The 26,775-nt window shown below is 40.8% G+C and overlaps 4 protein-coding genes across 5 annotated transcripts; 2 read left to right on the forward strand and 2 right to left on the reverse strand.

Moving 5' to 3' along the window:
• The first annotated feature begins 2,128 nt into the window (after positions 1–2,128).
• On the forward strand, positions 2,129–7,059 carry mat2ab (methionine adenosyltransferase II, alpha b). Its single transcript, XM_034541975.1, has 9 exons — positions 2,129–2,400; positions 3,034–3,111; positions 3,190–3,312; positions 3,414–3,526; positions 3,650–3,793; positions 3,873–4,091; positions 4,176–4,358; positions 4,484–4,617; positions 5,243–7,059. The coding sequence occupies exons 1-9, from the start codon at positions 2,310–2,312 to the stop codon at positions 5,343–5,345; spliced, it is 1,188 nt and encodes a 395-aa protein (XP_034397866.1). The 5' UTR covers positions 2,129–2,309; the 3' UTR covers positions 5,346–7,059.
• A 5,914-nt stretch (positions 7,060–12,973) lies between these two features.
• c9h2orf68 (chromosome 9 C2orf68 homolog) lies at positions 12,974–16,049 on the reverse strand. 2 transcript variants are annotated; one of them, XM_034541431.1, is made up of 5 exons: positions 16,031–16,049; positions 15,655–15,751; positions 14,215–14,348; positions 13,987–14,132; positions 12,974–13,898 (listed from the first exon to the last, which is right to left on the reverse strand). In XM_034541431.1, the coding sequence occupies exons 2-5, from the start codon at positions 15,699–15,701 to the stop codon at positions 13,776–13,778; spliced, it is 450 nt and encodes a 149-aa protein (XP_034397322.1). In that variant the 5' UTR covers positions 15,702–15,751; positions 16,031–16,049; the 3' UTR covers positions 12,974–13,775. The 2 variants fall into 2 exon arrangements, with proteins under 2 accessions (XP_034397322.1, XP_034397321.1); XM_034541430.1 differs by lacking the exon at positions 16,031–16,049 and having other exon boundaries at positions 15,655–16,018.
• A 62-nt stretch (positions 16,050–16,111) lies between these two features.
• Positions 16,112–21,614, forward strand: usp39 (ubiquitin specific peptidase 39). Its single transcript, XM_034541428.1, has 13 exons — positions 16,112–16,313; positions 16,614–16,692; positions 16,798–16,892; positions 16,976–17,112; positions 17,509–17,661; positions 17,753–17,978; positions 18,117–18,191; positions 18,467–18,534; positions 19,053–19,241; positions 20,057–20,199; positions 20,382–20,517; positions 20,645–20,731; positions 21,338–21,614. Exons 1-13 carry the CDS (start codon positions 16,250–16,252, stop codon positions 21,395–21,397), a joined length of 1,512 nt encoding a protein of 503 aa, XP_034397319.1. The 5' UTR covers positions 16,112–16,249; the 3' UTR covers positions 21,398–21,614.
• Positions 21,615–21,996: 382 nt separating this feature from the next.
• sftpbb (surfactant protein Bb) lies at positions 21,997–25,279 on the reverse strand. Its single transcript, XM_034541429.1, has 11 exons — positions 25,075–25,279; positions 24,870–24,922; positions 24,508–24,582; positions 24,068–24,190; positions 23,858–23,986; positions 23,679–23,759; positions 23,403–23,586; positions 23,175–23,317; positions 22,889–22,969; positions 22,427–22,537; positions 21,997–22,058 (listed from the first exon to the last, which is right to left on the reverse strand). Exons 1-11 carry the CDS (start codon positions 25,124–25,126, stop codon positions 22,020–22,022), a joined length of 1,071 nt encoding a protein of 356 aa, XP_034397320.1. The 5' UTR covers positions 25,127–25,279; the 3' UTR covers positions 21,997–22,019.
• Positions 25,280–26,775: the final 1,496 nt, after the last annotated feature.

The raw sequence follows: 26,775 nt of genomic DNA on the forward strand, positions 1-26,775 counted from the left end.
TATTTATTTTCTTGCTGAAAGGTGAAAGAGAATGAGATCAGCTAAAGTGACAGTGACTGAGTTTACAATGTGGGGATACAAAGTAAATGAAGACGGTGGCCTAAAAATATTCTGCTGAAACCTTTGCACGAAGAAGTGCAAGTAGTTCCATGATGAATATAAACATATTTAGTACAACTACAGTACTGCACATGCATTATTTTCAATTATGTAAAATAATCGAGCTTCATTCAATGTTTACCAGCATTAAGGTGGCCCTTCAGTCTCCTATTATTCATCTTCGGACAGCCCTTTGGCTCTTTGATTTATTATTGGATAAAACCGATGTTGCTTGCTGTTTTAGTCTTTCTATTAAAATGTGGGAAACAGACACAGCAACACATCCTGCAGAAGGCAACAGCAGGTGCGTCTTGCATCATGCTTTTGCCCTCTGAAAAGAAAGTGTCCACCATGCAAATTCATGGTGACAAATGATTGTACCGCTCTGATGCAACACTGGGCTGAGATTGAGTTGCTTGTTTTAGTGACGATAAACACCATAATAATATCATTAAATTAACTGACAAAGGGTAAGAACAGACAATACTAATGTCCCTGTAATGTCCTAAGTGTAAAGGGTTTATTCTGGGTTGCATTTTCCATAAAGATTGCAACATTGAAAGGTCAAATTTCTGCTTATCATACTAAACTGTAAGAGGAATATGTTTATCCTGAAGGCAAACTTTGATGTTTTACCATTTATAACTGCCAGTGATATGGACACACTGTGTGTGTGTGTTTGTAATAACCCTTATCAGTGCTGTCGGAGATTGATGCCACCTTTATTGTTTTTCTCACATTATATAACAGCCACAGTGTGTGCTATATGTTATCGCTCTGTCATGGTGACTGACATTGACCCTCATATTGAGCACCTTGGACGGATACAACCTCAGGTCTCTGCTTGATAAAATAACACTGGTCCTTGGTTGTAGCACCACTGGGATTGTGTGCTCCACAACTTCATATAAATGTGTCGCCTCTGTGACAAAAACATGTATTCATATTTAAAGATATCTTGAAATTAGGATGATTCATTTGTGCAGGATATTCACAATGACAAGCAGAAGATGTCCGTACATACATTGTCTTGGTGGAGCAGCGGTCTGCCACAAACTCTGAAACCACAATATCCCAATTTCAACATCTTTTCTGGATAAAACAGGACCAGAACTGAAACAAGAAATACTCCTCATCTCAAATGAATAAAATGGTCTTGCTTTGGAGCTTAAACCACGGTAAACCCGTCCTTTGAGCGACATTAATTAAACCTATCTGTGGCCCACAAAGGTACAACATGTTCACCATCAGATCTTTTGATTATATTAAACAACAGTGCCTGAAGGGTAAGAGGGAGATGGAAGCTTTTTGAGTAAAGTATAATCAATTTATGTTTATATATAATATACAAAGCCTCTACTCGCTCTCCTCGGTCCAGTTTTCACTTTGTTGCAATTATTTCCAGGTGAATCTGTTTATTTCTCCAAAGAGCACATGTTCTCATGTGAAATACAATTAAAATCAGATTAATTATCAGATTATATACCAGTGTGGGTTTATAGCAAACTTTAATAATGTTTCCTGGAAACATTATTAAATTTGTTGATACATGACACTGGATGCCCATCTAAAAAACAAACACCTAACATTTGAACTTTTATTAGGCATAAGCAGTACAGCTTTTAAACTGAATGCTCCTGTGTGCACATTGAGCCAACCAGCTACTTTCACCATCTTGAAACACAGCAGGACATGAAGTGGGAAGGACAGTCAAACTGAGCTGCATCAAGCGTCAACCATCAGTCAACATCCTCCATGTGTCAAACTGTAGATGGAAGACATTTCAGAAGGATGAGCGCTTGGGCGTGGTGGAGGAGACGTTTATAATTACAATTAAAATCAGATCTAGCAACTACGTGATTCAAGACTGGTGGGGTTTATAACACAGCACCGGGTGCAACTAACTCACGCACGCACACACACACACACACACACACACACGCACACGCACACACGCACACGCACCCCTTCGATAGGCTCAACGGTATGGGCCACCTCCTCGTGACGTCAGGGAGGCTGACTTCGTAGCATAAATAGTGGAGCTCTGCGCCATGAGGCTCAGGCTCAAAGGATCTACGTACAGATATACTTAGACTGTTATGCTGGCGAGGAGGGAAAACGACGAGACACTGCTCGGAGAAAAGATACACACGTTAGCTTGAAATCAACGCTGTAACATTCGTACACACCAGCAGCAGCCATTAGCGACAATGAACGGACAGATGAATGGTTTTCATAACTCCCTCATTGATGAGGACTGCTTCTTGTTCACCTCAGAGTCGGTCGGGGAAGGACACCCCGGTAAGACCCGAACAGCTATTTGGACTTTTATGAAATGATCTCAATGTATCATTCTGTTTTTACTTTTTTAATAAGAAAAAACGGGAACATGCATAATTGCATTTGAACGTTAGGGCCTTTTGTGCTGCGTAACGTTAGCAGAGCCACTGTGCACGCGCTGCTAGCTAGCTTTAATGTTAGCTAGCTAGTCGTTGCTGAATGAAGATGCTATCGCATGTTCGGTCCACGGGCGGCACACATACCACTGTTCGTAGCAGACATGCTCCGTTAACGTTACTTAAATACTCCGTTATTACAATATCATCACGCGTTGTTTGGTAAGCGTGCCCAGGCTGTCCATAAGGCATTATCTGTTTGCCTTAGCAGCGCACGGTAGTGGGGGCTTCTAATTATTTACGGTCGGCAGACAAAGTAGGATAGCGTTAACTATTTAGTCCTTAATCGCGCTTGATAAAGTTCCGGTCCCTGGTGGATGTTAGTTGAGCGCCCTCGCCTCCCCACCACATGTGCGCATGCTGAAATGGCGACTGTTGGTCTCTGAGCCACTCCCACTAACCTCGAGATTGATCGGTGCCGGGTTTGCTGCAGTTATTGTTGCCGGTGTTTAGTTCAATTATTGTTCTTGTTTTTCAGACAAGATCTGTGATCAGATCAGTGATGCCGTTTTGGATGCCCATCTCAAACAGGATCCTGATGCCAAAGTTGCATGTGGTATGCAACATTGTTGTTTCTTTATTCAATATTTATGTTTGTGCAAGTCAATATATTGATCCTTCTTGCTTCGTGCAGAGACTGTTGCCAAGACCGGGATGATTCTGTTGGCCGGTGAGGTGACATCAAGAGCGACAGTGGACTATCAGAAAGTAGTTCGAGACACCATCCGCCAAATTGGATATGACGACTCCTCCAAAGGTGTGGCAAATGTCTGAGTTGTGCTTTCATTGACTTGTCAGTAGTTGGTTGGTATCGAACGACTGGGGTCTTGATGCTCATCTGTCTTGTCTCTTGCACAGGCTTTGACTATAAAACCTGTAATGTTCTTGTGGCCTTGGAGCAGCAGTCTCCCGACATTGCTCAGGGGGTTCACATTGACCGGAACGAGGAGGACATTGGGGCAGGGGACCAGGTCAGTAGTGGCTAACAACATTTTGGTTGGCCATGTGTGCTTTGTAGTTGAATAACTGGTTTTTCATTATCCTTAAATGAGACAAATGCTTTTTTAAAAGATTAACTTTCTGTTTTTCTGCAGGGCTTGATGTTTGGATATGCCACTGATGAGACCGAGGAGAGTATGCCTCTCACAATTGTCCTTGCCCACAAACTAAATGCTAAGATGGCCGAGTTGCGTCGCAATGGAACTCTTCCATGGCTCCGACCAGACTCAAAGACACAGGTAACCCAGACTGCTATTGATAACTATAATAAATGATACTTTGTTGGGATTATTGTTCACATGTTCACTTATTTCACAGGTTACTGTCCAGTACCGCCAGGACCATGGTGCCATGCTTCCAGTGCGTGTACACACAATTGTTGTCTCTGTTCAGCATGATGAAGATATATGCCTTGAGGAGATGAGAGACACCTTGAAGGAGAAAATCATCAAAGCTGTTGTTCCATGCATCTATTTGGACGATGACACAATCTACCACCTGCAGCCCAGTGGGCGATTTGTAATTGGAGGCCCTCAGGTAAATGACGGAGGGTGTGGCTTTTTTAGAAAAATATTTAGCCTGTGAGTTACTCACCTGTATGACCTCTGCTCTTCATCAAAGGGGGATGCTGGCCTGACTGGGCGTAAAATTATTGTTGACACTTATGGAGGCTGGGGTGCCCACGGCGGTGGTGCCTTCTCTGGGAAGGATTACACAAAGGTGGACCGCTCTGCTGCTTATGCTGCACGCTGGGTGGCCAAGTCTCTAGTGAAAGCTGAGCTTTGCAGGAGAGTGTTGGTCCAGGTGAGTGGTTGAACCCGCTCTTTTTTTTTTTTCTTTTTTTTTGTGAGGAGCTGCGAGAGGTTCCTACCTGAAGTATTATGTGTTTTTATTCTTGATATAATACATGTGCGTGTGTGTTGTATTAGGTTTCCTATGCCATTGGAGTTGCCCATCCCCTTTCCATTTCTATCTTCCACTACGGGAGCTCCCACAGGAGTGAGAGGGAGCTGCTTGACATTGTAAAGAGGAACTTTGACCTCCGTCCTGGAGTCATTGTCAGGTAATGTGTACCCTCTGAAGCAACCTGTTCTCAGTGACGCAACAGATCCCTCCAGTCCTGATGCCTTTGATTTGTCTTTTTATTTATAGCCCTGTCCAGGATATACTTATAGTTTATGTATATTGACACACTGCAGAGCCCATACCGTTTTTTCTTTTGCTGCAGCTTTCATGTTATATGACTTCTTTGATCTAAAGCTTTGATATTGGCTTATTGCTTTCTACTGAATTATATGACGTAGGGGAGAAGGTTACACAGGGGGGGGGGAAATAGAGGGAGCAACGGTCTCATTTATTGGTGTAGACGTGTAGGATAACCTTCTCTAATGAAGCACTATTGCTCATAGTTGGATAGGCGGTTTTATTTTCGTAAATTGAAGAGTGTTGTTTCCAGCTGCAGTAACCACACTGCTCAGTGGTGAGTTTGGTTGCCAGGGTAAGTGTTGAATATTCACAAATCCCTCTTAACCAACTGGTCTAACAATCTCTTTATAGATTTATTGTTTTGGGTAGCACTCGGCACTTCCAACCGGCTAATGTGAGCATTGTGCTTGTGTGAGCATGATTGTGTGCATTTGAGGTTGCTGGGTGTGACTGCTGCTAAGTATGTTGATTATGTATTCCAGGGAGCTGGATCTGAAGAAGCCCTTGTATCAGAGGACCGCAGCCTATGGCCACTTTGGCCGAGACTCCTTCCCATGGGAGGTGCCCAAAAAACTCAAATACTAAACATGTTAAGCTTTTCCCCCCAGGCCTGTTGGTGTATACTACAGAGAAGCCTCCAAGGTTACGGGGGTGAAATGCCCTTCTCTCTCTCTCTCTCTCTCTCTCTCATAGTAATGGTATCCTTTAACACATGACTACCTTTCTCACTCACCTCCCTCCCTGTCTTTTTGTTGTTTTTCTGCTGGTTGCGGTATCATAGTGGGTCGTAGCAGGCATGGCTAAGAAACTTGATGTCTAAAGAATTAGATGGGTTCCATGAACTCATGCACCATAGTACTTTGTGTTGTCCCACGTCTTGAGGTTCCCCTGATTCTTGCTGTGATAGACCCTGAATAGCGGCGTTGAGTTTTCCTTTTGGCATTCCACTCCCGTCAATATCGTAAGTCTCTTATTCAGTGTCATGGCGATGGCATATTAGGCTACAAGCCCTCTTAATTAACTGGTGCTACTGATCTAAGGAGTCTCTGCAACATCTACATTTTAAAAGTCCTGTTGGAAGCATAATTTGATAGTCGAGGGGTGGGGGAGGTTCTCCGATCTAGCACTTTACCAAAGTGCCAGATCAGATCTTTCTAAACGGTCCTCCTTTTGGCAATCTGGTACAATAATTTCCCTGACCCAGTAGGTGTTTATCCTTTTTGTTAGCTTTACTCCTGCATCTTTGTGGAGGATGCTAGAATGGCACAATTAAAATGTAAGGATTGTTGCTGTTTTCACAAAAGAAATGCTATGCATTGCGGGCTAATGGGAGAACCAAATCCTAATCAAGTGCTCAAAGGATTATAATCCTCAAATGCCCCTACAGACCGTTGCTGTTTTCTGACGTAATACAGAAAAGTCAGAAGCTGCTATGTCACTGCTCTGGTCTGCAGGGGTTTTTGTTTGACTTGAAAATAATGGCAAAATTCGATTGTTATGAATTGAAATTCAATTTTAAAATGCATTCTGTTTAGTGAGTTTCACTTGCTTTTTATGGTTTGAAGTGACAAATGTCCCTTTTACTCCTTAAGTATCTTGATGGCAGGTGTAGCTACAGAGAAACCTGGTCTCCGTCTTCATCCTTAATGAGAGTATTCTTTGCCACAGAGTCTTATTGGCTTGAAGTCAAACCTCAACACTATTTATTTGTTCTCTGAAACTGGGTGGATACAGAGAAGCCAATGTTTCAGAAGGCAGCTTTAAAAATACATGGCTATTGAATCTTGAATTCCTTTTGACTTGATTACTTTTCAGTGTTTGGCTTGAGGCTCCAGAGTGTTGTACAGAAAAGCTTTGGGCTGCCTCAACTCCAAAATGTCACTGTTGATGACTATTTTATAACTTTTTTTTTTTAATTTTTGGACTACAGATCATATTTTTAAGTAGGTTGGTTTTGAAATGCCATTAACATGTCTGGTGCAATTCTTTAGCTCTTACCTATCCTCAATGGAATGGCAACATTTGGTTGGTGTTGTACAGAGAAACCAGCCGTGTTTACACAGCCATCATCTTTGGGATGGGTTCAAGTTTTGGTTTTGTTCCTTTTGCCACTAAGGTGATCCCTTGGCTACCGTAAGTGTAGGAGTGCCTTTTCTATTTCCTCTACTCCCCATTTGCTTTTCTCAATCCCAACATGCGCTCAAATTCCAGAGGAACAAGTAGCTCATACTGTATTGTGCTCCCTGTCTAGACTGGGTAGTTTCCTTATGCTCTGTAATAAACAACTACTCCTTTCAAATGTCTGTCATTGATGGTTTTTATTTTCGTGAGATATTTATTCATTTTTCCAGGGATAACAACGCAACACTCTTTGTTGCAACTGACTTTAGTAAGGCCGGAAAAAGTGTCAAATGATATACTAGCATGTCTTACTGCATCCTGTTAATACAGAGTATGCCATTTGGAATCCAGCGTGTCTCATACCTGGCAATAATAAGAAGACTGAGGTGATTTTACATCTTTCATTTAACCTTCTTATAACGGCCATGTTTAAATTGTCCATACTGTATTTGCCTTGCATGGACATTGAGCTTTTTATTTCGCACCATAAAAGTCATGTTTTATGTCTGTTAAATCTCAATGCTCCCCAAACCGAGCACCCTATTGCTGCTGCTGGTGTTTGGTTTAGTCTCCCCTTTTCTTTTCTTTTTTTAAATGAAGTTTTATATTTCTGAGGCAACTGCTAATTACATGAAAATAAGTCCATGTATTGGCAAAGCGCTCTGACGGGGCTTAGCGCCGCAGCTTTAGCCACAATTTACTTTGCATCATCTCAAGTATGTCCCAAACATTTAATTGTTTGAATGGAATTTTGAGTTATTGCTCAACATTTTTACAACATTACTTTGCAGTGTCATCGGGTCTCTTAATAATATATTGATCATAGCCTCCAGGGTAATGTTTCATATAAGCTCACTTGGAACTCCCAGTTCTCCTTGAAGGCAGTCATAAAAACAAGTCCATGCTGCCATGCAGCCACCAGTCTTGAGAAGCTTTTGTCTTTCGTGAGTCTGAAAGGTGGATTGAAGCCAATGTGCACTGCACTCAGGTATGTGAGGTGAAACCTTAACGATTCTCAAAATGAGTTCATGTGACGGCTGTTTCGCAATCGGCAGTCTTGCTGGAGGGGAATAGTTTGAAGCGGGTCTGGTTTGCTTCTGGCTGTTGTACTTCCACTCCTGAGCGGCTGCTTTTAGTGTGACAGCTCTTGGAGATTAACTGCACAGCCAGGTGCCTTCATGTTCAACGAAGGCTTTCCCTGTTGAATACGTGTTCTGAAAGTTCAGGATTGCTCCCAGGTCTTCTATACCTTTCTTTAAAACAAAGCATCAATCTGTATCTTTTTTCCACTGACTTAAAGCACTGCATTAGTTACCGGTACTTATAATGTGACTGGGGCATACTTTAGCACTTTGTTTGAGTGTGCAGAGCAAAGTGTGACTAAGCAGCTTCTCAAGCTGGATGCTGAGCAGAGAAAGTGTGAAGCAGACATTCAGCAATCTGCTGGTCAATCATTCTCATAAGATCACAATGGCCTCAGAAGTATACACATGCATTCATAACGTGTTTATCACATTGGTGCTTGTTGGAAGTTGGTCACCTCCGTTCGTGACACACCACATTTATTATATGTAGCTGCGCTGGAGGAACAATGTCAGATGACACAGCGCTATTCTTTTCATAAAATCAACACTTGGGACAAAATAGTATTTATGACAATAGTTGAGATGCTCCCTAAAAAAACCAAATCAACACAAGGAGATGCATACAAAGAAGATGAAATGTATTCTGAAGGCAAATTGATATTGTTGGAAACACATCTAACACCTCTAGGGCAATGCAAATGTTGTATTAGTGCTATTTACTTAGATGGTTTGAGGACAACTAACTTTATTAATTAGTAATAGTACACAAAGTTTAGAAATAAGAAATCTTAAGATTAATAAATATGACATGAGAACTTTCCAAAGAAATGAATGCAGTTGAGAAAAGATATTAAGTTATTCAAATCCAGTGACAGAAAGGTTATGAAGTCTCCACTCAGACACGTTTGGGCTTCCTGATCTGCCTCACAGGCTTAGCAACGTTCATTTCTCCTTGTGTTGAGTTAAACATCTGTCCTTCTAAAAGACAAAAATAAACTGTAAAAATGATCAAAATCATAAACTATTATGCCGCTGAATATTCTATGATCTGTTTGTTTCCCTGAAACCAACAAATACATTATATTTAAACAAATTCCCCATGATTGATCCAAGATGTAAACCCTTTTTACTTCCTGAAATGTTTCTATTTCTTTGTTTCCAACCAGTGTTTATCCAGACTGAAACTCATTCAGTCAGAGAGATTTCAGCATCGATCCTCTCCTAGCGCAGGATCTCTGGAGCCTTTTCAGTGCTGAACTGGTAATAGAACTACCATAGTTACTGTGCCACATAAATCCTGCAGCTTTGTAAATCACTGAGCGGCTAATGTTGGGGTCTGCACATGTGGGGGCAGTCCCATAAGCATTAGTTTAGTACCTGCACTTCCAGGTACTTTTAGCTCCTGTGGCAATGCCAAAGACACAGATGAAACATGCTTACTTTGATTGTGTCACTTTTACATTACATGTCATTTAGCGGACGCTTCTATCCAAAGCGACTTATAATAAGTGCATTAAACCATGTGTACAAACTCAATCAAGAAAGTAACGTTTCTTAAGAAAGCCAAACTACAAAAATACTTATGAAAGGAAGTGATTTATATCACTCTTTTTTGTAATATGTTATATTTTCATACATAAGCTGTCATGATCTTGGGTTTATTGTTTAGTCTGTCTCCTGTTTGAAAGTTTGATTTAAAGTTCACTCCTCATGTGTCATGCTTGATTTTACCTCCTGTTCATTCTTGTTTTCCCTCATTGTTGGTGAATTTATTTGTTTAGCCGTATCTGCGAGCTGTACCTGCCTCCCCGTTTAACTCTTTAAGCTTTTTATTAGGTTACCATCACTGAATCTGCCAATTACTGAGTTCGGCTTTTGACAGTTAAATTACTCTAAACTCTAAATACATCTATGCAAGCTGGCTTAATGAATAATATCTAGAAGTACTCCTTGTCTTGGAGAGCTGGCCCAGCTCATTACAAAAAAGTACATCACATTATATCGCGCTATGTATTCATACTCGAGTAACGGCATCAAATTCAGACCTCAAGTCCTGTTGCAGTTTGACCACTGCAGCTGTGCATTTCCATGACCACATTTGGTCTATATTTAACTAAGTGGTCCAGGGGGTTAGTCTTCCACAGCCTTGAATGGGCACGATCATTCACTAGTGCACCAGTGTCACAGCACTGAGGGGGGGGGGGGGGCACTGAAATGCACTATAGTTTATCTCTGTTTCTCCTTTGCAAAAACTCTTCCCACGACAAAGAGCTGAGGCGACACCACCTGCGCTCTGCTCACATCGGAGACCAAACAATGCATGACACGCACAGCTAGACAGCACGGCAGTGAGACCGAGACAGATGTGTCTCACAGCCAACAGGCCAGAGGGAGCCCGGTCACGGTGTAAAGGGCAGAAGCAGATCAGCAGTTCGTCGGGGTCAGCGAGGTTTCTTGTGTGGATTGGGTGACAGCTGAAGCTATATCTGTGCGAGTTTGCTGTCGCTCTGCTTTTTTATTTTGCAGGAAAGTGAAATCAAAGCCACACATTGCTCTTTAAGTTTTTTTTTGTTTTTTATTTTACTCCAATCGCATTTCTCACCTTGTTAACGTTGGTGCACTTAAACCAACTGCTGTTGGTTTAGCCGGCATTATCAAAGGGAAAAGGTCGGCTTTTTCACAGCTTGTCTAGCAATTCATAGTGTTTTTCACATTGGGTATAAAGTAGCATTAGACTCAATTAGTAATTGAATGCCCTGACAATTTTTTTTTTTCCCGAATGTTGTGTAACTTCTCGGAGATTACTTCACCTGCTGAGTAAATGACAAAAACAGTCCAAATCAACGTGGTTAGAAAATGTGTGTTTTGTTACACTAGATTAACTTGCACTAAAATAATAAAGAGAAATTAAGGGGCAATCCAAGATGATGCAGGAAAACTGGGCCCTGATCCTGGAGTGTCGCCATTTTAGAAGACAAACAAACAGAATGTAAATATAACAATTCAACCTCCAAAGTAAACCGAACTCCAAGTTAGAGAGAGGGTCAACAGGTTTGGTGTACTTTTGTGTTTAGCAATGGAGCTTCACGTAAACATTAAAGTTTAGTACCTCAATAAATAATAACTAACAAGGTGACATAAGCCATTATAAGACGGGAGCTGTATAAGTATCCACTCAGAGACTTTGACCCTTAAAGGGTTTGGATAAGGCATTGGGTCCAAAATATGTATTTAAACATGTGATGTAAGTGGAACAGTAGTTTTAATGCAAGCTTTGATATTGTTTAAAAAAAAAAAGAAACAGTTGATTCATGGTGGTAGTTATCTTTTTCTTCCTCTAGATAATAGTCTAAATGGAATGTAAGTGTTACGCGTGTCGATATAACATATTATGCTATATTTACATATTGCCATACAGAACTGTCAGCCTGCCTTTCACAGTAAAGGTTCAGGGACAGTTACATTACATTCTAGTGTTTCCTGGGCGTATATATACCTGCATGACAAATTGTGCGTTTTATAACATTGTTATTATGAATCTGCACTGAGAGGGGAAGGTGTGACTTGTGATTGGGTCATTTTCAGCCAATAGAGAAGTGGTGAAACTGGAGATAATCTGTCGACATGGGAATATGTCTCCTGGCTCAGAGTCTCAGTCACATGCTGGCTGGAAGATGAAAAGTGAGCCGGAGAAGGGTGGAGGCAACCTAAAGGGGAGTGTCTCTGTTTCACCAATAGCAGAGCAGAGGCCACTCCTCCTCGACTGGGCGTTGCATAACTGTCGGGACTTGGCCCACCATTTGGTCACAGGATTTAGTTTTCCGTTTTTTATGCATTCATGGAAACAATGAATGAATCCCCTGCTACGGTGTGGATCGACAGCTCGTCTGTCCAATTGTCAACTCAACTTTGTTCTTTAGAGCCCGGAGTGGTAGTGGAACTTTGGGTTACCCCGTTTCATCATGGGGTTGGAAAACATTGTCAGATGAGACAGAAATACATTTAACTTGTGCACAACTGATGGTATCTACATTTAAATGGGGCATGCTGCCCTTATTAAAGACTTATTTGTTTCTGTGACCCAGGGCCGTTCTGTCAGTGTCTGCGATCCCCAACTAGACATCACTCTTTTACAGCAATGTTGTTGTAGACAGTGATTTCTACAAACTCAATCAAGACTACAAAAATACTTATTAAAAAAAAGTGATTTATTGTTTAGTATGTCTCCTATTTGACTTGAAATGTGTCATGTTTGATTTTACTTCCTGTTCTTTCTTGTTTTCCCACATGTCTCTCGTCAGTCACTATTCATGCCACCTCATTTACTTCATTTGTTGGTGAATTTATTTGTTTAGCCGTATCTGCGAGTTGTATCTTTTGTCTTATAAGATAAACATGACTAAATCTGCCAATTGGTGCATTCTTTCTGTGACCCCGGGCCGTTCTGTCAGTGTCTGTGAGCCCCAACTAGACATCCCTCTCTTTAACATAAATTTTGTTGTAGATGACAGGCTTGTCTGTTTCACATATTCAGAGAATGTGATAGGAGGGAGGCTACACCACTGGCTGGTTCTAACTTGTTGGGTTTGTCCCAGCAGGGGAAACAGGTTAACAACAAACAACTAGTCCACCAGTTTGGAGGGTCGTAAATGCAATTAAATAATGGCTAGTACCTAAATAGATTTCCAAGATTAATAAAAGGTTCAACAAGTACTACCGTTAGGGTATTTTTTCCTCAAAGTTAGAAATCACTACTTATTGAAAAAAAGAATCGAATTTGATGAATGATTAAGACAAAAGTTGAGACACACAGAAGATAGGCCTGCAGATTTGAACCGCTGATTCATACTGCCACCTGCTGAGGATATGATGTGAAACACTTCTATCAGTCAACTGCATTTTATATTGTATTTTGTTGTATCCCCAATACTAAATGGATATTTCTGGATAAATAGTATTTTCCTCCCACACATCTGAGTTTTTACAACATATCAAGACACTAAGAAAAAGCATTCACATTTTATGGCTGTTCAATTCCACAAGTGCACATCCAGACACAATTGGACAGTAATAAATGGCTTTTTTTATATATATGTGTGTGCGTGTGTCATTTGTTTTGTACGTAAAGAATCATGTCCTTGAAAAATATTCAGTATCAAAAATAAAAGTATTTTAAAAAATCCAAAATAAATTAGAATACTCAAAACAATGAAACACAGTTGCCACACAAACACATTATCATGGCTACAGCCACACTGGAAACACAACTATATTGTAACATTTCTAAACACAGAATCACTGATGTTCCATTCACAGCATTTGACCAAATAAAGGATTAATCTTATTTATAAAAGATAGATCTTTGTAAACACAAAACACAGGACATGTTCAACAGAGGAGGAAGGTTAACAGTGCTCTCTGTCAAAGAGTACGTACTTCTTTTCTGAATTTAACTGAAAAAGCAACACTATCATTTCTCAGGTCCAGTCTATTTTAAGCTGTACAATGTGAGAGGTAACAATGCAAGTGAGACAAATGGAGTCAATGTGACCCTGACAGTCAACTCCCAACCATACTGTCTTTGATAAGTGCTGTTCCTTCTCCTTCCAATACAAAAGCCAGATTAGTTGTGGGTCATCGAGTTGGATCTCTGCTGATAGTCACTGTACATGATCCCAGAGTCCTCATTATGTCCTCAACACTGTCAACAGCGTGAACGCTATGTCGAAGTGCAGAACTGCAAATGAAGTATTGCTCCTCTTTGTCTATTGCTCCTTTATCGTCATAGTCAACTGTTTGAGAATATCACTCATCGTTTGTCTCGTCTTTTGTCAATTTCCTTCCGAATTCGAGCCTTTAGAGCGGCCCTCATGGCTGAATCCAGGATGTTCTTCTCTGCGACACGATCCACCACCATCTCAGGCTTATCCTCCTGTGGAAACCGAGAGCATGAGGTCATTAAGAGCAAAGTAAACTAGATCAAAGAGCTAGAAATATCAGTCAAAGGGATCTGCATTAACCTTGTGCACCAGGAAGGAGGTAAGTGTACCCGAGTCCGCCTGATAGTCGAGCCAGAAGAGTTCAGTACCAAGGGTCTCTGTCTCTGTGCTTGACCCACTCTCATTAGACTCTTCAGCCTCAGCACCGGCCCCTGGCTCTGATCCATCTGGAAAATGAGCACAGGGATGCATATTCTTTAGTGGATGTACTGTTGGCAAACGCATAATAACAAAGTGCATCAAACTCACGTCCGCATCGAGGATGGTACACTTGGATATCCGGCCGCCGGGGTCGTCTAGTGGTTGTGGTTTCCCTCCGCCGCTGAAGCTCTTTGGCTTGCTTTACCTCTTTGGCTTGCTTTACTTCTTTATCATAGTCATCTCTTGAGAAGCCAATATATAAACATGTTGTTATTGCTTTGAAATGTACAATGCCTTTCAAAAATATGCAGTTTAACATTTCTCTGAACTTCTAAACTGGTTAGTTAAACAGAAATACGGTTATGTTATTGCTTCACTGCATAAGGATTATAAGTATCAATCCTGACTCCCTAAAACCAACAAAAAACTCTTCAATATATCAATATGCCTAAGGGCACATATAGGAAGTTGTTACACTCTATTCTTTTTCTGCAATTAAAAAGTATAGTCAAAGTAAATACATTTTATGTTTCATGTTTTCTTCTATATATTTGCTTTAGTGAAATATATTTCAGAAACAAAATATAGTTGGCCAATCCCCGTTGCATACAACTATCCTGTGTGAATAGTTAGCAGCAACGTTCAATTAAATGTATTTAGTATAGTATATAAATTTGCCTCCGAGCGCTTTACAATCTACATAATACACAGCATCCTAGGACCCTCACATCGGAACAGGAAAAACTCTCCCAAAAGGGAGGGAAAAAAGGAAGAAACCTCAGGGAGAAAAACAGATGAGGATCCCTCCATCAGGATGGACAGAAGTGCAATATATGTAATGTCTGCAGAATGAACAACCATAAATTATTCATAAAAGAAAAGTAGTAGGTTGAATAATGATGGAAAGATGTACGACTACTAATAATAACAGCAGCAGTGGATATAGTAGAGTAATAAAGATAAAAGCAGTAATTATATCGTTAATAGTAACGTGACTAATAATAATAATAATGAAAGACACTTTTGTAATATTCTTTCTTAAGGTCATACCCCTAAAAGTCGTATACTATCACCAACTAGTAGAGATAACACATATCAGGCAAAGTGTTAAATACCAGCATGTGAGGTAAAAGGTGCTTTGTACTTATTGTATCAATCATGAAGGTCTGAGAAACATGTCCAGTTTCTTCGATATAAACGCTAACTTTCCTCTGATGACACAGCACTGATTACACTGAGTACAAATTGGATTTGTAATCCTATTTTTTGCAATATGCAGTTAACAGCTAACGTTATATGATATTGGCTCCAGTGTATTAAATCAAGTATAACTTTGGTCAATGGGCCAATGCGGCATTTCTTTGTGTTTTCGTTTTGAGCGTAAGACAATAAGTTACCCGCCCCACCGCCGTCCTTTGCTTCACCAGCAGATCAACTTCTACAAACATTGAGTAGTTGCAACTCTGAAGGTTGAGACTGGACGACACGACCTGGCTAGTGTGCTCGCTAACGCGACTAGCTCTGGCTAACAGCAGTTGAGGAAATCACCTAGCAATTTGGTTCCTCCGGATGTGGTGCAGGAAGCCGTGGCTCATATCCAAGCGGCCGACGGGTTTGCATTTCAGGTCATGGACTTCATCGTCTCCTAAAATATCCATTTTTAGTAACAGCTCCAATACGGTGACAGTATGTGTGAGCTTATGATTGCAACAAGCAGAGCCACAGAAACCACTAACAAAAAGCTAACGTTACATGCTAGCTAATGGTAAGTTGTTGTCCAAATAAAACACTCCCGGAGTTTACACATGAATAACAGATTAAATAATACACCTTGTTTTCATTGAGGAAACATGTATTGGACAGAACCAGACGGAACATTTACACAAATAAAATATAAAAACACCAGGTTAAGCTTTAATACAACCAGCACGTTGTCACGATGGTATCGCTATTTAGCAGCTCATCGATCGATGTGTCGAGCCTCAAACTCCGGGCTACTTTTAACTGTCCCATTTGGTAGTTCGACGTACACCCGCTCGTTCACCGCGAGTTTCGACGTGCACGGTGCTCGACCCATTCATTTCTTCCAAATAAACTAGTGCCTTCTCCGTTGTTTTGACATTAAGCTCGCGAACTAACCGCTATGATGGTTTCTCTGAAGCGAGAAAGGGAGGCTGAAGTGGAGGATGACGATGACGAAGGGAGAGGTAACGTTTATTTACTGGTAACGTCTGTGCTGCGTTTGGTTAGCAGGTAGCCCGCTACTGCTACTAGGAGCCAGATACAAGTTAGTCCGATGTTATTCTCGGGTCTGTCCAGTCACACAGGCCAACACGCACCAGTAGAGTGTACACATTGAACTGTCTGAAACCAATTAAATGTCCTGATATCACTCTTATGGTTCAAACCCATCATCATGCCAGCTAGCATGTTTAGCTAGTTTTCGTTCAACTGATTGAACACAATATGGTCCGACTATGTTCGTTTTGTTTCACTTGACGTTGCAGTGGCAGCCAAAATAGGCCGAGGACGTGTGATAGAAGACCGAAGAAGCCGCCACTGTCCTTACCTTGACACCATCAACAGGCAAGATGAAGTTGAACGTGCATAGCTAATGTCCGTGCTAAATGCTACTTAGCCCTGTTCTCCACTAGAGCTCTTCATCTGATTCCCAGTTTGTTTATCCACCAGGAGTGTGCTGGACTTTGACTTTGAGAAACTCTGCTCCATCTCGCTGTCTCACATCAACGTCTATGCCTGCCTTATATGTGGGAAATACTTCCAAGGTAGGTGGATGATCTGACATTCAACCAGGGATCAACCACCGTGTTGCGCTTTGATGGATTTAAACATGTGTGCGTCCTTGTAGGTAGAGGTTTGAAGTCCCATGCCTACACTCACAGTGTGCAGTTCACCCATCATGTGTTCCTCAATCTGCACACACTCAAGTTTTACTGTCTGCCAGACAACTACGAGATCATCGACTCTTCACTCGAAGACATCACCGTAAGTAAAGTTATGGTGTTACAAGCATGTTCGTTATTCTACTTCTCATTTAATGAAAAAAAAGTTATGCTCTGCATCCTCACTTTACATTCCCACTCTTATTGTTGTTTTCGGTAGAACTATAATATTGATATTGTTATAAAACTGTATATTTACAGGTGTTGAGATCTTAATTGGCTGAGCTGATCCTGGTTTAAACGATTACACCACAGTCAAGTCATACAATATTAATATCTTCTTTGCATGAGACATCATGCTCTGACAGCATAAAATATATATATTTTTGAAACCACAGAGGGTCATACTCTGTCGCATTGTCAATATTGTGGTGCTGCGTCAAACATACTGTACTTTTGGGTTTGTAATCTGTTGACACATCCTCACTTTTCTCTACAGTATGTGCTGAAACCAACTTTCACCAAGCTGCACATCTCAGGGCTGGACAAGCAGGGTAAACTATACCGAGCCTACGATGGTACGACCTACCTGCCAGGCATTGTAGGGCTGAACAACATCAAAGCCAATGACTACGCCAATGTGGTCTTACAGGTATGAATAGCTGCCACAGTGGACCGTCTCTGGACTTTGTTAAAAAGGTAATAATCAGTCCCAACCATTTCCTGTTGCCTCTTCTACCAAGGCTTTTTCCAATGTTCCACCATTGCGAAACTACTTCCTGGAGGAGGAAAACTACAGGGGAATCCGCAGGCCACCGGGGGACATCATGTTCCTCTTGGTGCAGAGGTTTGGTGAGCTGATGCGCAAACTGTGGAATCCAAGAAACTTCAAAGCTCATGTGTCTCCACATGAGATGCTGCAGGCTGTTGTGCTGTGCAGCAAGAAGAACTTCCAAATCACCAAGCAAGGTAATGCTTCAGTTCCCAGAAACTGAAAAATGCAGTACTGTACGATGCTTCGGACTGCAGATCTCAGAAAGGCTTTTAACACATGCTGCTCTCTGGAAACTAGGCTGTGATGCTGATTGATCGTTTTCTGTTCTGCAGGAGATGCTGTGGACTTCATGACGTGGTTCTTGAATGCTCTGCACGGTGCTCTTGGAGGCACAAAGAAAAAAACATGTAAGTCGGAAGAGAATCAAAATGGCCTCATCCCTATTCGTTGGGTCATAATATACGCAATTAAAGTCTTTAATGGTTATATTTAGATATATATTTGGAATGTTAATGGTAAATGTTTCTGAGATGAAGAAAAAACTCTGACCAAATGTGAATTGTATTTTTTTTTTTTAAATGAATTTAATTGAGTTAGTCTTAGCATGTCAAATGTTAAATGTATTGTTGATTGTTAAAACAAATGTGAATAAACCTCTGCCCACTTTTGTCTGCCCTCATAGCAAGCATTACAAAAGCATTTCAAGGCTCCATGCGGATCTTCTCCAAGAAACTTCCACACCCAGATTTAGTGAGTTTACTGCTGTTATGAAATAATTTATTGACATCTGGAATATGAATGATGTTGCTAATAGCATAGCTGAGGTTTATTAAGTTATTTGACCAGTTTTGTAATATAATAATAATAATTCTACTTTTTGAATGGTCTCTTTACCTTCTGAATTGATTTTCTTCTCAAAATATAGGTTAAATCAAAACGTTTTGGCACATAATTAAACATATTTTACTTAAAGTTTCTCTGGCTAAGCGTTTAGTTTCTCTGATGATAAATACTTGTTCAAAAATGTGACGCATCCCAAATAAAAAGCAACACGAGGAGGAATAGAAATAGCCTGACAATGCGGATGTGATATTCAAATACAAGCCAAAGGGCGAAAGAATATTCTATATGTTCACATGCCCTTAAATCTAATTGTGCTACCAGACAGTTAATGGTTTACTGTGTACTATTTCAGATGAATCCCTGTGAAAACAGGATTTGAAGTTCTTTGAAAGAATCCATGTTTTATATCATTTTTAATTTTCCAGACACCAGAGGAGAAACAGGCATTGCTCGTGACAGAGGAGTACCAGGAGCAGATGTCTGAGTCCACCTTCCTGTTTCTAACCCTTGACCTCCCAACAGCTCCACTGTACAAGGATGAGAAGGAGCAGCTCATTATCCCGCAGGTCCCTCTCTTCAACATCCTGGGCAAGTTCAATGGCAACACGGAGAAGGTACTAATCTTCTTAAATATATATATATATATATATATATATATATATATATATATATATATATATATATATATATATATATATATATATATATATACACAATATATAATGGAAATGACTGAAAGCAATGTTGCAAAGCAGTAATCTCAATGGAAAGCATTGGTGTTTTTAGGTGAAAAAAACATGCCGTACCAGAAAATTACAGATTAAAGTAATGCACTGTTTCACACTTCACACACAGTTTAGCCCAGTGATAATCTGAGTGGGTATATCCCTGTTTATGTACCAGTTTGCTGTTATACTGCTAATTTCGCTGTCAGTTCAGGTAGCTGAATGTGTTCTTCCGAGCAAGCCAAATTTGACCATGTTGTCCTTTTGGTTTCATGTTTGATAATCCTCTCAGAAAGATGGTTGGGATCAGTAGATCTTGAAAACCTGTCTCTGACCAGGTACCATCTACTCATAACGGCACACACAGGAATCAAAAAAATAAATTTCTCTGACAAGCTACTCTTTTTTTTCTGGAGAACAACTCCACGTTAAATCTGTGATTTTGAGTTCTTCAAAATGCACACATTCGCAGTAGAAGATAATTCACGTTGTTCATGGTGTCCACAGTTCCGATCTTCTTATAAAGAACAGATAACCTCTGACAACTACCCAGAATGAATTACAACAGTGTTTTGCAAAAAGACAATCAAATTGCAGTGTGGCGCAGGGCAATCGGCCCCACATCAAATCTGCCCTCTGCTCTCATTTCTGTTTTTTTTTTTATTGAGCACCCGTGCATGCTCTCCTGTCTCATTTACATTCAGGAGTACAAAACCTACAAAGAGAATTTTCTCAAAAGGTTCCAGCTGACCAAACTGCCCCCGTACCTCGTCTTTTGCATCAAAAGATTCACCAAGAACAACTTCTTTGTGGAAAAGAACCCCACAATCGTCAATTTCCCCATCACGTAAGTGTTTATATTCTGTAAGCCAAAATACATGTCATCGATCAAAGCTTACAGCTTAACAGAACCATGAAGTGCATGTTGCTAGTAGTAATGAATGGTTGTTTTTATTATTGTATAATGTAACTGTATTTTGTCCCCAGCATGAATATGCACTTGTTTATGCTGTGTATTTGCTCCGACAGGAATGTCGACCTCCGTGAGTACTTGACAGAAGAAGCTCAACTTACAGAGAAAAACACAACATATGACCTTGTGGCCAACGTAGTGCATGATGGGAAACCCACCGAAGGAGCTTACAGGATACACGTTCTGCATCATGTAGGTTGCAGCTAGATATTTCTGAAACAGTTTCTGGTGGCATTGGTACTAAAAATGTATCAAATTATATCTGACCAAGGGATTGTTTTGTTCTACGGTCAAATAATCTCCTTTTGTGTTTGATCAGGGAACTGGGAAGTGGTATGAGATGCAAGATCTGCAGGTGACTGACATTCTGCCCCAGATGATTACGCTGTCGGAGGCCTACATCCAGGCAAGTCTTCAACTCATTCTGAGCATGTCGTCAATGTAATGGTGGCAGAGGCGTGGTTCTAAATGTCTGTGTTACATGAAGCAACGTCAAACGTGTATCACCTTTCATCTGATGGCACTCACACGGACCATTTAAGTAGCCTTCAACTTAACGTAATAGTAGTGATATGAAGAAAAAAAAGTGAATAGATCATATTACTCTTTTCAACATGCATCATTTTTCGCAATCATCGATGCATACAAATATTCTATAAAATCTTTAAATCATTTTGGTTCTTTGCATGTATGAATTTAACTGGCTTTTTGTAAAGATATACATCTAGAGAGTCATGTAAATATATCCAATATTATCAAAAAAAGAAATGGACCATACCTCCCTAAAGAGCTGCTGAAGAGTATGTATTTAATCTGTTTATTCTGTGGAGATTTTTGCTGATAATTATTATGATTATTAGGAAAAAGTATTGCGTTTTCATATATAAATGTACCGTAGATTTCAAAAACCTGTATCGGTTGAATCCTTTTTTTCATACCAGATTGCAGTTTTAAGTCATGAAGCCAAACATTGTCTTTGAACGTAACAAAGTGTTTTTTCTTTCCCTCTTAGATTTGGAAGAGACAAGAGAGCGACGACGACAACGACACAAACAACCACACAGGGGAGTAAGTGAGGCAGCGTGTTCCTGAATGGCCTCCTTTTGGAAATTAACTGGGTATTTAAATGATTCAAGATAACAGCAGGATATAGAGTGAATGGTAAAAGAGCATCAGGATGTATTCTTTATCACCACAAAAAGCAAATAAATGTAAATGACTCCCTGATCTTTTTCACTGTTTTATGTTTTTACCATGTGGATGTTTCCAAATAAACAAACTCTAGGACACGTGTGTCTGTCTGTGTTTAATTTTAATGAAGGTTTAGCAGTCTGTAATGTGTATGTGCCTATTTGCACCAGGGATCATAGGATAATAGTCTAACATATACTATTCAAGTAGAATAATAGTATGTCTTACATACTGAGAGCTCATCCTAGGTAACGTTCTTTGCAATATCCATGTTCATAATTACATATATTTAGCAATCTAGAATAATACTGCTCATAAAACTACAAATCACTGCAGAAACTGATGTTTCAGACTGAATCACAGCCTGACACTATACAAACTGAATCATTTCAGGATCAATATGTATGCTTATTGAACAAACTAGCATATGGCATGAATTTTCAGTGCAAGACATTTGTAAAAAGAAAGTAGTTATTTTTGTGCTCTCAGGCGGGCAGTTTGTTTCACTCCTTCCACATGTACTTCTCACAGAAGGCATGGTTCTGCAGATAAAAACAGAAATAGGATGTTAAACAAATTGAATTATTCACAAAATCACATTAGTGCTTTAAATAGTTTGAAGCAGTCAGTTGGTCAGCGCAGTGGGGAAAGAGACCATGTGTAAGCTGTCTCTTTAGACCCAACTAGTTGTATTACCTGCTTACTATAAATACAGTATTTAGTTATTCATCATGGAATGACATTTTGAAAACCAGCATACAGTTGACTCAATAATAGGAAGAACAGAGTTTATCATGTCCTGTATATGAGAGAAGCCTGGGGGGTGATTTGGTTGGCCACTGCTACAAATGGTAAAAATACTGTTTCATGGAAATACATTACTTATGTTGTCTTCTTGATTTGAACTTACGCCACACTTCTGAGCAGTCTGAATGCTTTGGCACCAGTAGCTCGGCCCCCAGGTACAACGATTCTTTCCCAGCGGCTCCAACTTCTTTGCGGCAACACACAGATCAGCTCTCTGCGGGACAGACGGGCCAAAAGAATGTGTTCACGAGTATTCAAGTGGCCTCGCTATGAGTAGTGTTGCATCGTACTGTTGTAAGTGATGTTCGTCAATCAACAAAAGTGTGTACATTTCTTAAGTCACCTTAAAAAGTGCGCTGCTGCAAATTATAAAAAATTGTCAAATTTGCATCAGTCAGTGAGCTAATTTCAGCCCCGGTGGAGGTGTGTGGACCTGCTGACCATGACTGCTCCACCAGACAAATCCTCTTGTGGATCTGTAGTCCTGTGTGAAGACTTGTCGATATAACAGTTTCCTCTTTGTCCCTCCAGTGAGAGAGCTCATTGTAAAAGTGTTCTTTCTTACTTCACAAGCATGTTGGCCGTCCATCTGGTTTCCCAAAACCTTCTGCAGTCGGGAGCCGTAGATTTTGGTGAAAGCCTCACACTGAAAAGAGCATGAGAGTTAAAGTACTTGTATGCAATGTGCCCAAAAAATGTTTTCTTTGTCAATCGGATTAAAACCGCCTAAATCACTTACCTGAAAACATACTGTCATTTAATGTAAGGGATAAACAAGGAGTGGCCATGCATTCTTTAATTATAGTGATGTTTGGTTGTGTGCTGAGGGATATCTAGAGTGAGTGGGAGACCTTGGGGATGGCATTGGGGTGATGGACACACACAGATTGGAGGAAAGAGGAAGTTTGGGATTCGGTGGCGTTGAGACCCAGTTGGAGGCGGCTCAGCGCAGCCAGCGTGCGGCAAAAGTCACAATCCGAGGGAAGGAACAGCTCTGGGGAATCAGCAGAGGTTTGACGTCAAACCTACTGAATGTGCAGACGCCCGCCAAATGTACTCATTATAAACATGCGACTGACCTGGAACAGGCTGCTCCTTGAACAAACAGACGTGCAAAAGACTGCATATTGCGTGAGGTGCAGCAGACGATAAGAGGAATTCGACAATCTGCGTGCCATATTTGTCGACAAAATCATCACATTGGTCCTTATAGCTCTGTGGTACGAGATCACAGACCTCTTCCATGATCTTCATCAAAGCATCCTGCAGGGCAGAGGAGACATTTACATGATGTGATGTATGGTGAGGGACATGTGCCTGATTTAATACAAAGAGATATTTTAAAAAAGCGTCACCTCAGTCATATTTTTGGGCAATAGGGTCTCCAGTCTGTTGATAATATACAAACACAGGGTGCAAGCAGGGTTGAACTGCCCCTAGAGAGAGAACAAGCTGATAAGAGGGACATTTAAAGTATGAAAGTAAAACAGTTTTATTTCAACTTTCATTTTAACACCAACTTCTGCTTTCTCACACTAAGGTGGGTTCTGGTGGCCGAGGCGAGTGCAGAGCCGGACACGTCGGTGGCGCGGGGGGGAAGGTTCAGCAGTTCCTCCTCGTGGGCAGCACAGAGTCCAAAAGCCCGACAGGTTTCTCCTGGTTTCTACATAAGCACATGATCTTATAGGTTATCATGGAAGGCCAAAGTGTGGATTATTTTTCCATGGTAAAATGATACGCTTACCAGATGACCGGGTGTCTGCTGCAGGACTTTTGGCAAATACACCTTGAGCTGTGAATCACACTCTGAGGCCGTTTCTCTTGGGAGGCGTTGGCACAGAGCATGCAAGGTTTCATATACAGTCTCCTGCAAAGGCAGAGTAGTTATGCTTTGTCCATGAATACCAAGCGTCTACTCGGCAGAGAGTAAAGTAACAGGAGGAGCAAGCAAGATAAGCGTAAACCTTTGTGACGGCACACTTCAAGGCTTTGACATTCGAAGGGTCGGCTTTTCTCTCATTGGATATTTTTATAAACGTTGATTTTAAGGTTGAACTTTTAAAGACATTACAGGGATCCCAGCTGATGGGTGTTTCTGCCAGTTTCACCATTAACCAATTCCCCAAACCCAGTGGTCAGGAAAGGGAAGTGAAACTACAGTGAGTCAGCAATCAACATCCTCACCTTGGTATCTCTGCTGGAAATCATGTTGGCGGACATCTGGACGACCTGGCTGCACTCTGAACACATGTCGAATGTCTAAAGAGGAGAAGCCACACTCAGATGATTTATTTGGGCTTTAAGGCATGCACGTCAGCATCATTTCGTTTAAACATAAAGACTGACCTTTTTTCACCCTTAAGTAATACATATTTTACACACCGATGTTTTTGAATGAGACATTAGCATTGTTCTTACACCGTTTAGTGTGAACAGTAGTCTCTACGTGTGTGTGTGTGTGTATTCTTTTTTACATTAATCTAGTATTGGTATGTTGGCCTTTGAAACAAAACGGGGATAATATAGAGAATAAAGCTCAGGCTTACCAGCGGTTTCTGTTTGATGAGTGAAAACGGGTCTATGATGAACCGGGAGTCTCCTTTAAAACAGAAACACGTACACGCGGTTATTAGTTAGTATATAGCTAAGGTTACACCCGTTTTTTATGTAAGTTGTCATAAATCCCACGATAACAACCTGCTCTTTGACATCATAATCAATAAGGACTTGTCAGCTGCCAGTGCATCTTACCGGGCCACAGAGACACGGCGAGGACCACCAGGATAAAGCCAGAGGCCGACATGTTGTGAAGGAGCACACAGCGATGAGACGCCAGATGATGGTCTATAGGTCGATTATAACCATTGATAATAACATCCGAGCTGCTGCTGTTGTTCTTCTGGCGTTCGTGCGTCCTCCGGGTGCTTCACCGCACCCTTCTGCTTCGGAGGGTGGACTTGCTGATCCACCGGAGCGGCTCGTGCGTACTGCCTCCATGCGGCCTTACCCAGTACTGCAGTGCGCAGTGGGGACACAATGCATGTAAAACATGCGTGGATATACTACATCTTTTTCTGGCATACTAAATAGTATGATACAGCAGTGACGTGCGGTGAAGTCTTTCAGAGTCAAATTACAAAAAAAAGATATGAACCCAATAGAGCAGCTACTGGTTGTTTTCATATTTCTATCAGCATTTGCACACACATAAGGTACATTTGATTCCATCGGTTTATAGCAGCTCAGAGAAAGAGCATTTCCTCTGCACCCAGTGTACTCACTTGTACATGAAGTCTATCCTTCTATAGCTCCTGTTTAAAACAATATATATATATATATATATATATATATATATATATATATATATATATATATATATATATATATATATATATACTGTTTCACTGCGGCTTTATGTCCATATGCAAGACACTCACTATTCTATAAAGGACATATAATACAAGTCTCTACAACTATTGCAGTAGTGACAATGAGAAAGCAAAAGACATGCCCTCAATCCAGTTTGTGAGGGATTGCGCAATCGGAGATAAAGCACAGCTCGTCGCTGCCTCACCTCGCGCGTCTCTGTTTGAACAGGGCATGCGCACATTCATCGATTTTAATTCTGAAAATGCTTGAAATCATAAAGAGATTACGTTATAGCACAGATCAGTATTGTATCATTAATAGTGGTTTACTGCCTCCCTGGACCGCATGTCCCTGTCACAGATATAGTGGGCTGCAGGAATTAATCCTAAAACCAGGGAATATATTAAGGAAGGAATGATCATTACTGGTAGGAGGCCCCGGGGAAGACCGAGGACACGTTGGAGGGATTATATCTCCCGGCTGGCCTTGGAACGCCTCGGGATCCCCCAGAATGAGCTGGGAAGTGTTGCGGGTGAGAGGGAGGCCTGGGTCGGCCTGCTGAACCTGCTGCCACCGCGACCCGACCCCGGATAAGCGGCTGATAATGGATGGATGGATGGATGGATGATCATTACGTCACTGTACTCACACTAGTGCCAAGCCGGCAGTAGTTGTATTACTGTTGATGTTATTTAGTATTATTCCGTTTAGCTAAAGTAATCCAGCAGCAAGTGGAACATTCACCAAATTTTAATAAACTAAGTTTAAGAAGTGATCAAGTCATTTTGAGGAAATGTAATTAGTTCATTAACATTGAACATTAACACAGTTATTTCACATTAACTTAAATGCCACCACATCAACTGGATTCCGTTAAACAGAAAAGGGCATTGCAGTTAATATAGTTAATATTAATACTACTACTAATGAATAATTTATATAATATATAATACATAAATACATATATAAATTATCATGTGGCATTCACATATGAAACAAACAACGCTGTTTCAATAACTGGATGAAACATTACTTTAAAATGCCACCCGGAGCATGCAGAACTAGCATGGGAATATGCCATTT

This window comes from Cyclopterus lumpus, chromosome 9 (genome assembly GCF_009769545.1).
Source record: "Cyclopterus lumpus isolate fCycLum1 chromosome 9, fCycLum1.pri, whole genome shotgun sequence".
In the NCBI taxonomy this organism is placed as follows: Eukaryota; Metazoa; Chordata; class Actinopteri; order Perciformes; family Cyclopteridae; genus Cyclopterus; species Cyclopterus lumpus.

Coding starts and splice junctions, on each gene's coding strand:
- mat2ab (XM_034541975.1), top strand. CDS start 2,310: ATGAACGGACAGATGAATGGTTTTCATAACTCCCTCATTGATGAGGAC. Junction 3,112..3,189: donor TGATGCCAAAGTTGCATGTG/GTATGCAACATT, acceptor TGCTTCGTGCAG/AGACTGTTGCCAAGACCGGG. Junction 4,092..4,175: donor TTGTAATTGGAGGCCCTCAG/GTAAATGACGGA, acceptor TCTTCATCAAAG/GGGGATGCTGGCCTGACTGG.
- c9h2orf68 (XM_034541430.1), bottom strand. CDS start 15,764: ATGGATATTTTAGGAGACGATGAAGTCCATGACCTGAAATGCAAACCC. Junction 14,349..15,654: donor CGGAGGAACCAAATTGCTAG/GTGATTTCCTCA, acceptor TGGCTTCTCAAG/AGATGACTATGATAAAGAAG. Junction 14,133..14,214: donor GTACCATCCTCGATGCGGAC/GTGAGTTTGATG, acceptor CTCATTTTCCAG/ATGGATCAGAGCCAGGGGCC.
- usp39 (XM_034541428.1), top strand. CDS start 16,250: ATGATGGTTTCTCTGAAGCGAGAAAGGGAGGCTGAAGTGGAGGATGAC. Junction 16,314..16,613: donor TGACGATGACGAAGGGAGAG/GTAACGTTTATT, acceptor TTGACGTTGCAG/TGGCAGCCAAAATAGGCCGA. Junction 16,893..16,975: donor ATGTGGGAAATACTTCCAAG/GTAGGTGGATGA, acceptor GCGTCCTTGTAG/GTAGAGGTTTGAAGTCCCAT.
- sftpbb (XM_034541429.1), bottom strand. CDS start 25,126: ATGTCGGCCTCTGGCTTTATCCTGGTGGTCCTCGCCGTGTCTCTGTGG. Junction 24,191..24,507: donor TTTCCAGCAGAGATACCAAG/GTGAGGATGTTG, acceptor CTGCCTTTGCAG/GAGACTGTATATGAAACCTT. Junction 22,538..22,888: donor ACGGCCAACATGCTTGTGAA/GTAAGAAAGAAC, acceptor TCTGTCCCGCAG/AGAGCTGATCTGTGTGTTGC.